The following is a 13,595-nucleotide window of genomic DNA, read 5'->3' as shown; positions in this document are numbered from 1 at the left end:
ACAGAAGTTGGTTGAATATGAGTTGTTTTGTGTATGATTACATGCATTAAATAGATGACGAGACTTCTAGTTTCTTTTTGCTTCAGTTTTGAATTCAGGATTTTGTCTTCATTAATTGATGACATTGTACTTTTATGACTAGACTGGAAGTCAATCCTGCAGCTCAAGTGAATACTTTAAGCAATATGTTGCCTTCAGCCACTGTGCCGGAATCCATGACAATTAGTAAGTACTTCCTTGATGTATCTAGATTAATGGAATTAACTTTTGAAGTCCTTCATTTCTACTCTTATTTCGAGGAGATCTATTTAGAGAGGCATGGAGCACTTCATTTCTGATGTGCTGGTCACATTAGAAATGATTCTGAATTGGCTGATAACAGGTTATGGTTCGTTGCAGCTTGTATGACATGAGCCTCTTTTTCCACAGAACTGCTATAAATATTCTTATACTAGTTGTGGCCTCAGTATTTAATAGTAATGATTTAATTTGTTTCACATCATTCAATTTCTGCACGTTCTAAAAATGCTAATGGCTTGTTCTGATGTGGTCTTAATTATTTGTCCTGCTTTTTAATGCCAGGAGAGCAAAGAAAAAAACCCCAAGAACTCTACTCAGCCTATGGTTTTAATAGGGAAAATCTGTTCCAAACGTAAATGTGGCCTTTCATGAACAAAAACTTTATTTAAGATTAAGGTGGAAGACTTATTTTCATTAGTGTTAAGGGTTGAACTGGACAGAATAAAATGGCCTTTGCTGTAGGAGAGAGATCAGTAGTACTGTCTGTTTATTTATTCCATCTTCCATCCTTTTCTTTACATAAACTTGCAGAAAGAAAACTTAATACTTATACTGGCTTACTTATTTGCATAGCTGGACAGTTTGGCTTTTTCTTTCTGTACAGAAAGTTCTGTAACTGAGCTGGTCTATGTGGCTTTGTTCCTATAGCTCTAGGGTGTGTGTCTGTGTTTTTTTTTTTTTTTTAAACATAAATATGTACAAATCTTAAATGATAACATTTGGGCATACAGAAGTGATGAGACAAGATTCATTTGAGAAAGTGATTTACGAAATCATCAAAATGAATGAACACTATGGTATTCTAACCCTGCGTTCTATTTTCATGTTCAAATGGTATCTGGTTGATATGTTAAAAGTAAGCCATGAATTTTTGCTGGATTCTGATTCAGGCTCTAGTAATTATCTGCTGAGTGAGCCTTACAAAGCTGAAAAATCCTTTCCTACAAAGTGCTTTATAAAGTAAAAATCTAGTTTGAGACTTTGAAGTGACAGTTGAAGATGTAGATGAAGTTACTGTTGGAAGCACTGTGATGCTTTGGTCACTGGGTGTTTTCTGTTCATGGTGTTAATATAGTCTAATCCTTTTGTACTTAAACTTTAGCTTTGTTCTTTAGTCGTAGAATTTTAATGGCAAATGTCCTATTTTTATTGCACTTCAGTGATTTTATTGTTGCATAGGTACCAGCAGGGGCCGCAGTTGGTCTCTTTCAGTTGCGCAGTGCACATGTGTAGTTAGGACAGCTATAAAACAAAGTAAACCTTGGGATTTTCAATTGTTGATACTTAGCAGTTTCTAAATGAAATGAACCACAGTATCAGAAGAAACATAATCATTAGCTTTCCGTTTCAGACAAGGTTTTGAGGAAACACATAAGCTATGAAGCCAGTAGAACCATTGGTAAATAATTACTATAATGAAAATTCAGCTGGCTATACTTTTAAGTTAATATCTTTATAATAGCTGATCCTAGATACATTAAATAAAAATCCTTTTTTTCAAGTTTGTTATTACAAATCGTAGGTTCTCTATACAGAAAGAATTCAGTGCTATGATGTACCCAGACACTGAAGCTCTTTTTCTATATTGCAATTACCAGAAGAATTATTAAATGGTGAGGCTTATAGCTTGGTTGCATGGCAACTAATTCTAACACATCAGGAAAGAAAAATGTAATGCAATAGCGTAGAGAGAAAAACTGTGAGGTCTCCAGTGGCTGTGGATTTTTGTGCTGTTTAATTCTGAAGACAAAGCTTGAAAAGAGTTTTTTCTGAATCTGTTCTTCCCCTTCTTCCTTTCCATTTTGTTTGTATAGTGCTAACTTTTTTGTTTTTTAAAGTTAGGACAATTTGTTTTCCACAGTAGAAGGCCCAAAATACATTGTCTTTTATTTCCTACTAAAATTTGCCTTATTAATAGTGACATGACAGGCTAATATTTAGAGGATTTTGGAGCAGTAAAGCCTTAATAGCCAATGTTCATGCAAGCGGCTTTGGGAGCATGTCTTGAAAGGTCAGACTTCTTATTTAAGATGTAACTAGTCTGCTGAAGGTTTTATTTTGTCTCAGAAGATACCCGTGTAAATTTGCATCCAGGAAAATAAAAAAAATCATTTCTGTAGACTGCTCCCAGCCCTCCCTGGTATTCTATCTGCAGGATTGCAGAGGAGTGCTGCATGACCTTGTGTACACTGAGAGATGATTTCACTTACAGCTCATTCTTCATAACAGGTGATTGCAAATCATATTTATCCAATCTTTCTTTGGTTAAATAGCTCAAGAGTTGTGAAGCTTAAGAATTTTCTGGAGATTGCTGGGAAATTTACAGGTGCTCCATAAAACATGTCACTTTTAAAACCTATTTCATGCTCTGGATGTGAATTTATGAAAGCTGTTTAGAAGTTAGATTATTTAAGTAGTATACAAGTGAATTAAAAACATTTTAAAGCAAATATTTACTTTATTATTAACTAGGCACTACAGATTAATTTCAATAATAGAAGTTAATTACTGGAATTTTAAAATGCGAGATTTAATATGAAAAATCTAATAAGCACATTCTTAGAATTTCATGTTATCTTTTTTACTGCTAAAGAAAGAATTGGTTTAGAGTTTTTGGTTTGTACCTGGGAGTCTTTTTTTTTTTTTTTTTTTTTTTGAGGTGGTTTTGTGAAAATAGCTCTTAAGATTACATAATTTGAAAGACTTGATGAGTTATTTTATATTTGTCTTTATGAAACGCTGATTATCACTTGGATTTTAGATATGTTGGTGCTAATGCTGCTTCTTATGAAAGTAGTGTATCTCTTTCTGTTAATATTACTTTACAGAGCGTAAATGACTATATCAAGCTCAAAGCAGTTCAGAAGTAGGACATAAACTCTGACATCAAACAGTTGTCTGAAGCACTTACACTTGGCTATCCTCCCACTGCTTTATTAAAAGGAAAAAGGGGAGGGTGGGGGAAAGAGGGAGAAAGATTGAGCCTGCAGGTGGAAGTCAGAAATTTGTGGTTGCTGGTACAACCTTCAAGTTGGTGTGTATCATCCTGATTCCCTCCCCACCCCATCCCCAGTTCCTTCTTCTAACCCTGACACTGAATAAAATATAAGTGCTGGAAAAACATTATAATCGTAAACTGATCTGAGGCAAGCATAACCCACAAACGAGAGTAACAAACTGTGGATGTTCTGGCAGATTTGAGGTCAACTTGCTGCAGTGCATGATGCTGGATTTACTTTGTTGTGTTCAGCTGACTGCTCTCACATATTGCAAAAAAATTTAGAGAAGCACAAGTGAGAGTAGGAAATTGCAATTTTGAAAAGTTTTGAATGTTAGGCTTGAATTAGAATAGGATCTGTCCTTTTAATTCACTTCAGTTATATCAAAATATCATGAATTTGGAAAAAAATGTTGTGAACAGTGTTTCTCTCTCTCTCTTTTTTTTTTTTTTTTTTTTTTTTTTAACTTGGTAATCTATATTTATTTACCACTAGTAAATACTAAAGCACAGGCTGTGCAAGCCTTCCTGGAACCTTGGCTGTCCAGCCCAGCCCAGTTGTCTATGCTGATGCTTCCTTCCACATCTCCACTGATGCTGGAGTTGGACAAAATTAAGGAGAAACACTGAGTATGAGTGTTTGCTTTTGTGGTCCTAAATTAAGCATTGATTTGCTTAATTTCAATTCCTATACATTATCATGAAATTGGAAGTGTCTGCTTTGCTATATCTTTAACAATACTGCAAAATCTATGATTTTCAGGAAAAAAAAAAATCAAATATAAATAAGAAGTCTTCTAACTTTTATATCAAGAGACTTTTTGCTCCTTTTTTTTTTTTTTTCCCCAAAATACAGTCTTTATGAGAATCTTGCTTACATGATCTGCTTACGTTGTGTGTGTTGCAGAGAGAAGTGAGAGAAGATGCAGTAAGGGAAAGAAGATCTAGTTAGTAGGCAAGTTAAGGTTACAGTTTGAATAGGCAGGTAGAATTGGAAAAGTGGAGACAACTTAAAATCTGTCAGTTAAATGTTAATAACTCAGTACACATTTAAACAGACAGGATGCATACCACCAATTATTGTAGAGTAGTGACCCCAGTGTTAGTACAGTCAGCCCCACAATAACTTGTTTGAGTGGCAATGGCTTTAATTTATTGAGAAGCAGAGAAATAATAGCAGCTTACTCAGACTGTCGCATTACCATACTTTAGTGACCCTCTTGAAATATTTAAAAAGCATTGTCTTAATGCTTTCTTGAGGTGGATTCTAAATTCAACATAATAGTTAGAGATTGTTATTTTATTGTCGTGTTACTGTAGTGAAAGCTTACTATGAATGTTTTTTGCTTGTACTATACACTTATATAAGGCTTGAACAATTCTTGGATTGTTCTGTTTTCCTCATCCTTTAAACAAATTTTTACTCTTCACGTTGACAGAATGTGGTCCATTTTCATAACACCGTGTATTAGTGGTGGTTACATATCATAACGTTACATATTAGGACTATTAGAATCCACCAATTTTCTACAGGTGCCAAAACAAAAATAAAAACTCCAGTTTTTCCAAGCTGCCCATAAAGTGGCAGTGTCTCATCATGACCAAAAGAATACTAATAAAAAAATATGTAAGTCTCAGAATACAGTCTTTTTTTCCCTCCAAAATAAATACTAGTAAGTAAGAAGCTATTACAGACTCTTCTGAAAAACAGTCATGAAAATACTGGAGCATAGTCTATTTGGTAGTATCAAATCTTTTCGCTCTAAGATTTTTTTTTTTTTTTCTCCCTACAATTGCTCCATAAATTGCAGTGGTTGCCTGGTCAGAACTCTATTCTTGCAAAAAGGATGTTCTGCCCTGTACTCCTCATCCTTAATGGCTAACAAGGTGTTCTGTTCTGCCCTGCCTGCTTTCTGCTGTGTGCCTTTTACCAGCAGCAGTACTGAACTTGCCACTAAGATCACTTGGAAACTCTTTGTCTGAAAAGTAGCCCACCAGAAAAATGTGATTTTGAGCTGGATCAGTTCCTGCGAGGACACTGTATACAAACACTGGTGCCAGCACAGGGATGGCAGTAGGAGTGATGGGTGAAGAAGCATGCTGGAACATTCTTCATGCTGAGAGCACTGCCTTAGGAAATCTGATTAAGTACTTAATGTAATCGCAGCTTTGGTTTTGAATGCTAGTAATATTATTGACGGAGAAAGCAGAAACCTCCTTTTTTTTTTTTTTTTTAAGTTAGTGTTTAATACCCACAAATTTTACTTTGGCTTCTCTACAAGATTTGGAATCTTTCTTTTGGTTGGCTGTATAGAGAACTCATAAAGATGCTAAGTTACTGTACAAAAATAATTGTTCTTTCTGTGCTGAATTAATGGAGTGCAAAGTCCCTCGACCTACTGAAATGTTTCTTGCTAATGCCAGCTACTTCTCAAGCTGTAATGTGGAATGGGTGGAAAAATAATTGTCTAATTTCTTCATGGCCAAAGACGCAGAAATGGTTTGAAAAGAATCCACCATGAGCAAATAGGATTGGCAGATTTCAAGTGATAACAGAACCCTGCAGAATCCTGCAAAGGGGAATTAACCAGCAGATTAGCAATGCCAGATTTGAATTGTGGTGTCTGCACTGACTGATACACTCGATTGATGTAGTATAAACTTTTACATTTTGTCCATTACTAGGAGTTGGACAGACTTAATCTGGTCCACAGTACAATCTTCTTTTTTTTTTTTTTTTTTAATGGGCAAAAGCTCCTGTCACTGTAGAAAAATATGAAGGAAGTTATGGGTAAGCCAGTGAAATTAATCTAGGGAGAGAAGAAAGTTGTCCAGTGGCTTTGCTTGCTCGCAGAAATTAAGTAATACCAGTTCGGTTAATATGGTTTCAGTAAAAGCTCAGAAAATTTGCTGACATCTGCTTTGAATACTTGCAGAACACAGTCATCGGATTTATTGTATTTATAAACAGGAACAGTTTGTTTAACTGTTAGGGGGATGTTATAATGTATTTTGTCCCTGCAGAAGGTCTCTAAAATTATTGATAAACCTGTGTGAAATTGTTAATCAAGCTTTCAAAAAAAAAAAAAAAAAAAAAAGATTAGTTTAGGGCACATGTCCATTCAGATGTTTGCAGATAAGCCATTCAAATCTTTGAAGATGTGCTTCATGTATTTCAGGGATTTGTGCAGTATCTGGAAGTCGAAATCTGTTTTAGATTAGGTGATTAATTCCTAATATTTTTCAGTAAATTTGTAGTAAATAGTAATAGTACAGCTGTACAGTTGCATGGTAAAAACTTCATAATAGCTGCAGGACTCCAGGTGCATGGCTTCGAGTTGACACTTCTCTGTACAGCACAGAAAAGCTACTCTAAAAAAAGCTAACCCTAAAGAAGGCAAGGAAGTACTGACTTGTGTACAGGCAGAAGATCCTTAACTTATCCCCTCACTGAAACTGCAAATCTCCCTTGAAATGGTAGTGCTGCTGAAGATGGCATTTCTTACAAGTTCAAAGAAAATGTACGTTATTTATTTATTTATTTTTAAGTTCTAGATGTAATGATGTGATGAGGTATTTTTGAAGGTATTTATAAGAAATAAAAAGTTTTTTGTTGGTAATAGCAGAATTCAGAAAACCTGTTGTCTCTAAAACAGTAGACTGAGATTGAGTTGAGTCAATCTCTCTTCTCTGGTCTCACAGTAATACTGTCCTGCATGTTCTGCATCAGGTTTTATAGCAAGGAAAACACTAGCAAAGATATATAGCAAGGAAACATTTGAAAATGGTACACAAGTAACAATATATTTCACTAATATGTTTCCAGTGAAAAGGTGCATTGTATCCTAAGATGCCCCATGTGGCTGTGATTGAAAATAAATCAGCTGTAGCTGTAGACAGACATTTACAATGTTTGCATTAAAGCCAAATACAGACTAGGTTAGTTTGATCAGTACTTCTGGTATGATGTTTAAATAATACAGTTTTTGAAAGATTGCTCAAGTCGGTGATGAGATGAAGAGAATTGTTAGGTGCTTTGCTGAGTAGCAAATGACCTTGACATCATGTTAAGTGTGTTGCTTAATTAATGACACTGTGTATGTGACTGTTAGATCTGAAATGAACAAAAATATACATGGAAATTAACCTTTTTTGTCCCTTCTTTTTTGTCTTTAGACGAACTTCGTCAAGCTATTGTGGCCATGATGAACAGAAAGGATGAACTGGAAGAACAGAATAGGTAGTTTTCTTTTTTCTAGTCAAGAGGCACTATATAATTTCAAAAACCTGTTATCATTTGATTTCTCTAATACAAGCTGTCCTTTGTATAAAGGACAAAGGACATAATCTTTTTGTCATCCTCCTGATATCTATCTATCTATCTATAGTAGCATATCTATAGATAGATATATCTATAGATAGATATATCTATCTATAGATAGATAGATAGACATATTTGTAAAAGGTATGCTTAGTAGTTTAATATTCAGCTGTGGATACTGACAAGTAGTGTTTACAGGTCTACTTTTTCCTTCGATTTCAAATCACATATAGCCATTTGTCTTTGGGAGGTTTCACAAGTTGTAGTTTTTTCAAAACCAAAACTTACAGCCAAAAGATTCCTACTATCTCTTAAGGCAGCTTTCTGAAAAAGTGAAAGTTTGTCCTGATTTGTTTATGCAAATATTCAGGAAGTTTCTTTTTTCCGCTTTCTCGTGCAGAAATGATGTAGGACCACCAACAATGTTACACTGAAAGTGGCTGTCATTTGTGAATATCCTCATGTTTACCTTGGACAAAAAAATGATGTAAATGTGAAAAATGTCATTCATTTAAAATGCCATCAAACCTACTTTTTTTTTTTTTTTAGTATATTGGAACATGTGACAAGACAAATGAAAATATATTTGAGATGTACTATTGCTACTCTATAGAAAAACTTTTTTGGTAATTTATGTTTTTAAAAGAAAGGAAGTTTTTTTTTTTTTTCATGTCGAGACTACCAACTGATCCCATTTTGCTGCCTCTTCTACACACTGACATAGTTGGTAGTTATTGTTTCATTCAGCTTCTTTTTTTTTTTTTTTTTTGGTGGGGTGGGGTGTTTATGTCATTCTGCTGACCTTTGGTATCTCATCAAAGGTGTTACACAAAGATATATGACAGTACTCTCAGTAGAGACAAGAGTCCTACCTGTCCCCTGCTCTGGCTAATAAACATGTTGCTTATAGATTCTTTCTGAGAAGTAGGAGCTTGCACTGAAGCACTGAGATGAGATTATAAGCTACTTTCTATGATGGGAAATTCTTTTTGTGTGGTAGTGTAGTAGATACTGTAATAGGTTGTGCTTTGGCCATGCTGACGAGATTAATACAAATTAATAGCAAGCACTTGCAACTGATTTTTATTGGGTACTTTTTTCTTGCAGCTTTTCATATCCTTGTTTAATCAAATCAGGTGTTTTTTACATTGAATAAAGAAATTTTAGGATGACATTAGTGGTATCATTCAGATAACTTACTCTGTGATTCATAGAGGATTCTCTAATTACTGTTAGCGGTGTTCTAACAGATGCTGCTACCTTCTTCCAGGTCCCTGCGAAACCTGCTTGATGGAGAGATGGAGCATTCTGCAGCACTGAGGCAGGAAATGGACAACTGGAGAAGGAAAGTAGCAGAACAGGAAGAGCGGCATGCCACAAAAGTCCAAGCCTTGGCAAGGTGAGGAGCACTAAAATACTCATAATAGCAGCAATTAAAAAGTAATTTTCCAAAAGAAATTAGACTAATAATAAGAAATATAAGCCATGAAAATAGTGGCAGTTAAGTAATGAGACTAATACAAAGGAACACGTCAGGTAAATGTAAGTAGACTTCTTTCTTTATGTACCTTTTTTTTTGTCCAGTTCTAACCCCACACTTTTTTTTTTTCCCTCTTCTACTTAAAAGTTTGGAAATTCCTGGTAGAGCTATCATAATAATCATGGTTCTAGGATTTTTCCCTCGTACGTGATATATTCTATTCTTAATGTTGTTGAAGTGCCTAACATGATCTGGAATTAGTACTCCCCAAACCTTAGTTTTACGACAGAACTTAAATATAATAGGGGGAAAATTGTTTAATTAAAGTCTGTTCTAAATTTTAAACCTTTCAGATATTTCCTTTAAAAAATGATAGCACCAGATTTTGACAAAATGTATACTAGGAAAAAATCACCAAACAGCTTGCCTTTCAGTGAATATGAAAGAATATTTAGGGGTGTGTGTGTGTGTGTGTACACACACATACTTTTTTTCATCAAATCACGTATGTAGTTAAGGTTATGAACCCCCAAATCCCACAAATATTTCATCTTGCTCTGTCAACAAGATGACAATCCTATCATAGGATTTCTCATAGATTTGATATCAGGTATATGTGCTTACATGAACATTAGTTTTCCAATTTTATTCTTTTTTTTGTTGTTTTTTTACCAGTAATATTTCTAATGTATGTTGTAATGAATGAGTTGGAACAAGAATGAACAACTGTTACGTGTCTTTAAGCTTTGACAAGGTCTGGAATGCTTTTCCAACTTGTATAACTTTTTTTCTGGCAATGCTGTTAAGGGATCTTGGAAGCCAACAGGCAAAAAAGTATCACGAGTATTTAATTGTTAAGCAAGAAATATGTAAAGACTGCTTAGAATTTTTATATTCCAAATAGTTTCTACACTTGTTTTTGTATCATTTCAGAAATGCTGAAGTCTTTGGGGGGATGGGGAGGAGAGGACAACTACTTTGTAAAGACATTTATTATTTAGTCCATTCCATCGTTTTTCAGCATTAACAAAATAAAAAAGCAACAAACAGTCCTCTTTTTTAAAAAACAATGTCTTTTTTCATTAATTTTTGTCCTATTAGCAAACTGACAGAAAGTCGGGTTAATCTGTCTTGTTCCTTTCATAATTTACTGTTTCTCTTAATTCTGAATTTTTACTTAATTTTTATTTTTATTTTTATTTTTTTAAATTACTTAATTTTTAAATCAGGTGTGAAAATGTCTTTATGTTTTATCTCTGTGATGATTTATGGCAAAAAGCATGACCTCAGTTTTCATCATTACAGTACAATATGTTATTTAACATTCTTCATATGAAATCTCATAATCAGGCCATATTTAATGTCAATAGATCAGCTGTTGGACACCATATAGCCAGAAATACATAGATGGAAATGATGTGAACAGCGTGGCTCACTTGAGATAAATATGTTTTTCCATTCAAAAATCCCTTTATATCTTTTTAAACAAGAAGACTGTATGAAGTATTTCACAGCAAAAGTTTTAAGTAGATGTTATGCCCATACCAGTGGGCCATGACTGAAATATTTTTCCTAAAGCACAGAACAGTCGTCTTCAAACTATGTCCTTAGGGATATATTATCTTGTATTGCTTTCTTGAGCTAACTAACTCTGTGGTACAGACTCTATGGATGTGTGAATATGTTGTTAGTTTGGTACTGATCTTGGGAGAAAGTTCAGACATTGCATATTAAATCTGTCGTGGATGTGCTAGTGGGTTCTTGAGGTTGAAGTTGAGTTTCAACCATCTGGCTTTTTCTCATGGTTGTAGAATGAGTAATCAGTGAGTTCTCATTCATTTTCTGGTCCTCTTGTCAGGTTTTCATGGCTGACTACTTTATCAACTGCTGTATCGTAAACAACAGTTGTTGCCAAACATTGTGAATAGTATAAGATTCTGAAGTGGTGACTTTTTTTTTTTAAGTAATTGTTTGTTTAAAATTAAGTACTGGAGCACTTTAATAGCATACAAAGTGTTGTCCTGTCCTCTCTTCGTGGTCATCTAACTGCTCTTGACCGTAAAATAATGGATATTTCATTTTAAGTGTTTAAAAATTAATTGAATTTTTATCTAAGATGAGTAATTTAACTGTTAATCACACAGAGAGAGGCTTATGATTGTCTTAAAAATTAGAATAGTAGTGATGCTTTCTGTGGTCCTGTCATGCAGTTCTATTTTTATTACTACATCTCATATTTATATGTAAAAAAAAACAAAACAAAACAATTGTTTTTGGCTTTTAGCTACGTCTTACATTGGTGATTGTCTTTGCCAAGTCTTATTCTGCAATCCATTAACTTTGTAGTAAGTCCTTTTTGTTAAATTCAATGTAATTATTTTAACTTTTTTATTAAAGTGTATTTCTATATAAGTGATTTTTTCAACTTTTTTTGCCACTTAATATCTGCTTTCAGAGATATTTTTCAAATTTCTTCAGATGTAAATTATACATATGTATTGCTTTTATAAATCAGTTATTTGCCTTTTCAAAATTACTGTTTAAACAAAACAAAAACTGACTTCTTATTGTCCTAAGTTTATGTTGATTGCTTACTGTAATCTAAAACATACTAATTGTCTTTAGGGTTTGTTTTGTATGAGTTTATGAAGTGCTCTTATGAGTAAATTTTGACATTTTGCAGCCTTAATTGGCCTTGAAATTAAATCATCTCTTGGTGGAAGACAGGGCGAAGTGAGGACATAATAAAGCATATATTGACTGAAGCCTGCAGCTCATTGTATGATCTTTAGACCATTACATGTCTTCAGCCAAATCAAGGGTGTTTTAGTCCCTGAAAGATAAATAAAGGCAGAATAAATAAAGGATGTTGCTATCAGTATTTGTACTCATGTCAGAGAAGACAGAATGGTTTAAAGCTGTGAAGCAGAAACTGAACAGTGCACATGTGCACTGGGAAATGAGCATGAGACCTCTTTTTTGCCTACACCTAAGAGATTCCTTGTACTGCAATGTCAACCTTCAGAAAATAAGTGACTTCTTGAGTATGTGTCCCCCTTCCCTTCTCTCGCTGTGTCATCAGGAACACTGATGTGTTAGAAAACACGTTTGCCAAGTGTCCAAGTCTAATGCAGCTTACTTCTTTGCCAAGACAGATGAGCTGAGGCAGAAGCAGAGTTTTGAGTCATACCCTACCTAAATTGTTTGTGTGACACTGCCACTAACTTTAGATTTTTAATCTTAATTGTTAATTTTTCTAAGTATTTCTTAGGACTAGATGTATTTCCAAGTATTTTCTTGGACTTTCTCCCCATCTGGTGTATTGGCCACTCCTCCAGTTTTGTATGGTCTGTGAACTTACCAAGGGTGCACTTTCTCTGTATCCAGGTCATTAATAAAAATGCTAATAGAGCATTGGCACTAGTATTGAACCCTGGGACACACCAGTAGTGGCTTACCTAAAGATTGCTTTTGTGCTACTGTTGTGCACAGCAATGAATTTTAAACGGTCTTTTAAGCTAAATCACTTAAATTTAGGTAAGTAAGGCTTTTGAAGGTGAATGCAGCTGTAATGGTGTGTTTGTCTTCTTACAACTCTAAATAAGCTCTGGAGTAACCTATGATGCCTGAAATCTTGGGGATGATTCACATGTATAGTAAACAACAAGCCTATTCCGAATGTTAAATAAGGTTAGTAATCTGTGCCTTGTTACAGAGAGGAGTATTTGTTTTCTGCATATGCAGGCGCAGTGTTTCCTGTCAGTTGTGGTGAAGTACCATGACTGAGGTTCCTATAAGCTTTTTATTGCGTAGCAGATCTAGAGATCTATGATAAACATAAAGGTAATATAAATATATTTAGAATGCTTCTAATTCTGCTTTTGATGACACATCAGACCTAAATATGCAGTTTGAGGGAGGGAGAGATATACACAAGTGGGTTTGACATTCATATGATGTAGGGCAATGGAGACAATACAAGTACATCATCATTTAATATTCACGTTTCAGGTTATAGGATTTGTATATTCATATTTCTTTGACTCACTTCCCCCACAGTTTTAGAATTTGCATTGACATGTAGGTGAATCAGGTATTTGTCATGCATGTACCCTTTTAAAGAACAGATAAGGAGCTTTTATAGAAGGATCTAAAGAGATGCTCACTTAGACTAAAATGTTATTTTAAAACAATTTTATGTAATTTCTCTAATTATGATGGAGGTTGGGTGTGTTGTAGTGATTGTTCTTCTGAAAGTCATTTTGTCTTATCCCATGATATAAACAATGTTGGGAGCTGCTTAGATGCAACAAACTTTAATATCACCATTATTTTGGACTTCAAATGCATTTATTTAATGATTCATTGCAACTCATTTTCTAGCAAGTAAGAAACTTTGTATAGAGTTATTTTTGAATGTAGATTTTTCCTTTAAGTTGCTTTTGTTGGTTCACTTTCTATGATGTGGGTGCTGCTGCTGCAATATTAGGATTAGT

At 34.3% G+C, this 13,595-nt stretch overlaps 1 protein-coding gene across 3 annotated transcripts in view; it reads left to right on the top strand.

Moving 5' to 3' along the window:
• The window catches only part of SNX29 (sorting nexin 29), a 134,616-nt gene that overhangs the window by 23,907 nt on the left and 97,114 nt on the right, over positions 1-13,595 (top strand). For all 3 annotated transcript variants that reach the window (XR_003500765.3, XM_005018445.6, XM_005018446.6), the window contains exons 11-13: positions 143-225; positions 7,475-7,538; positions 8,890-9,018. Coding sequence is in view for 2 of the 3 variants with exons in the window: in XM_005018445.6 (XP_005018502.1) it covers positions 143-225; positions 7,475-7,538; positions 8,890-9,018 (276 nt within the window). In the remaining variant the exon portion in view is untranslated. The remainder of the gene's footprint in view (positions 1-142; positions 226-7,474; positions 7,539-8,889; positions 9,019-13,595) is intronic.

This window comes from Anas platyrhynchos, chromosome 15 (genome assembly GCF_047663525.1).
Source record: "Anas platyrhynchos isolate ZD024472 breed Pekin duck chromosome 15, IASCAAS_PekinDuck_T2T, whole genome shotgun sequence".
In the NCBI taxonomy this organism is placed as follows: domain Eukaryota; kingdom Metazoa; phylum Chordata; class Aves; order Anseriformes; family Anatidae; genus Anas; species Anas platyrhynchos.
Note: the sequence above shows the minus strand (reverse complement) of the source record. Positions and strands in the feature narration are given on the sequence as shown.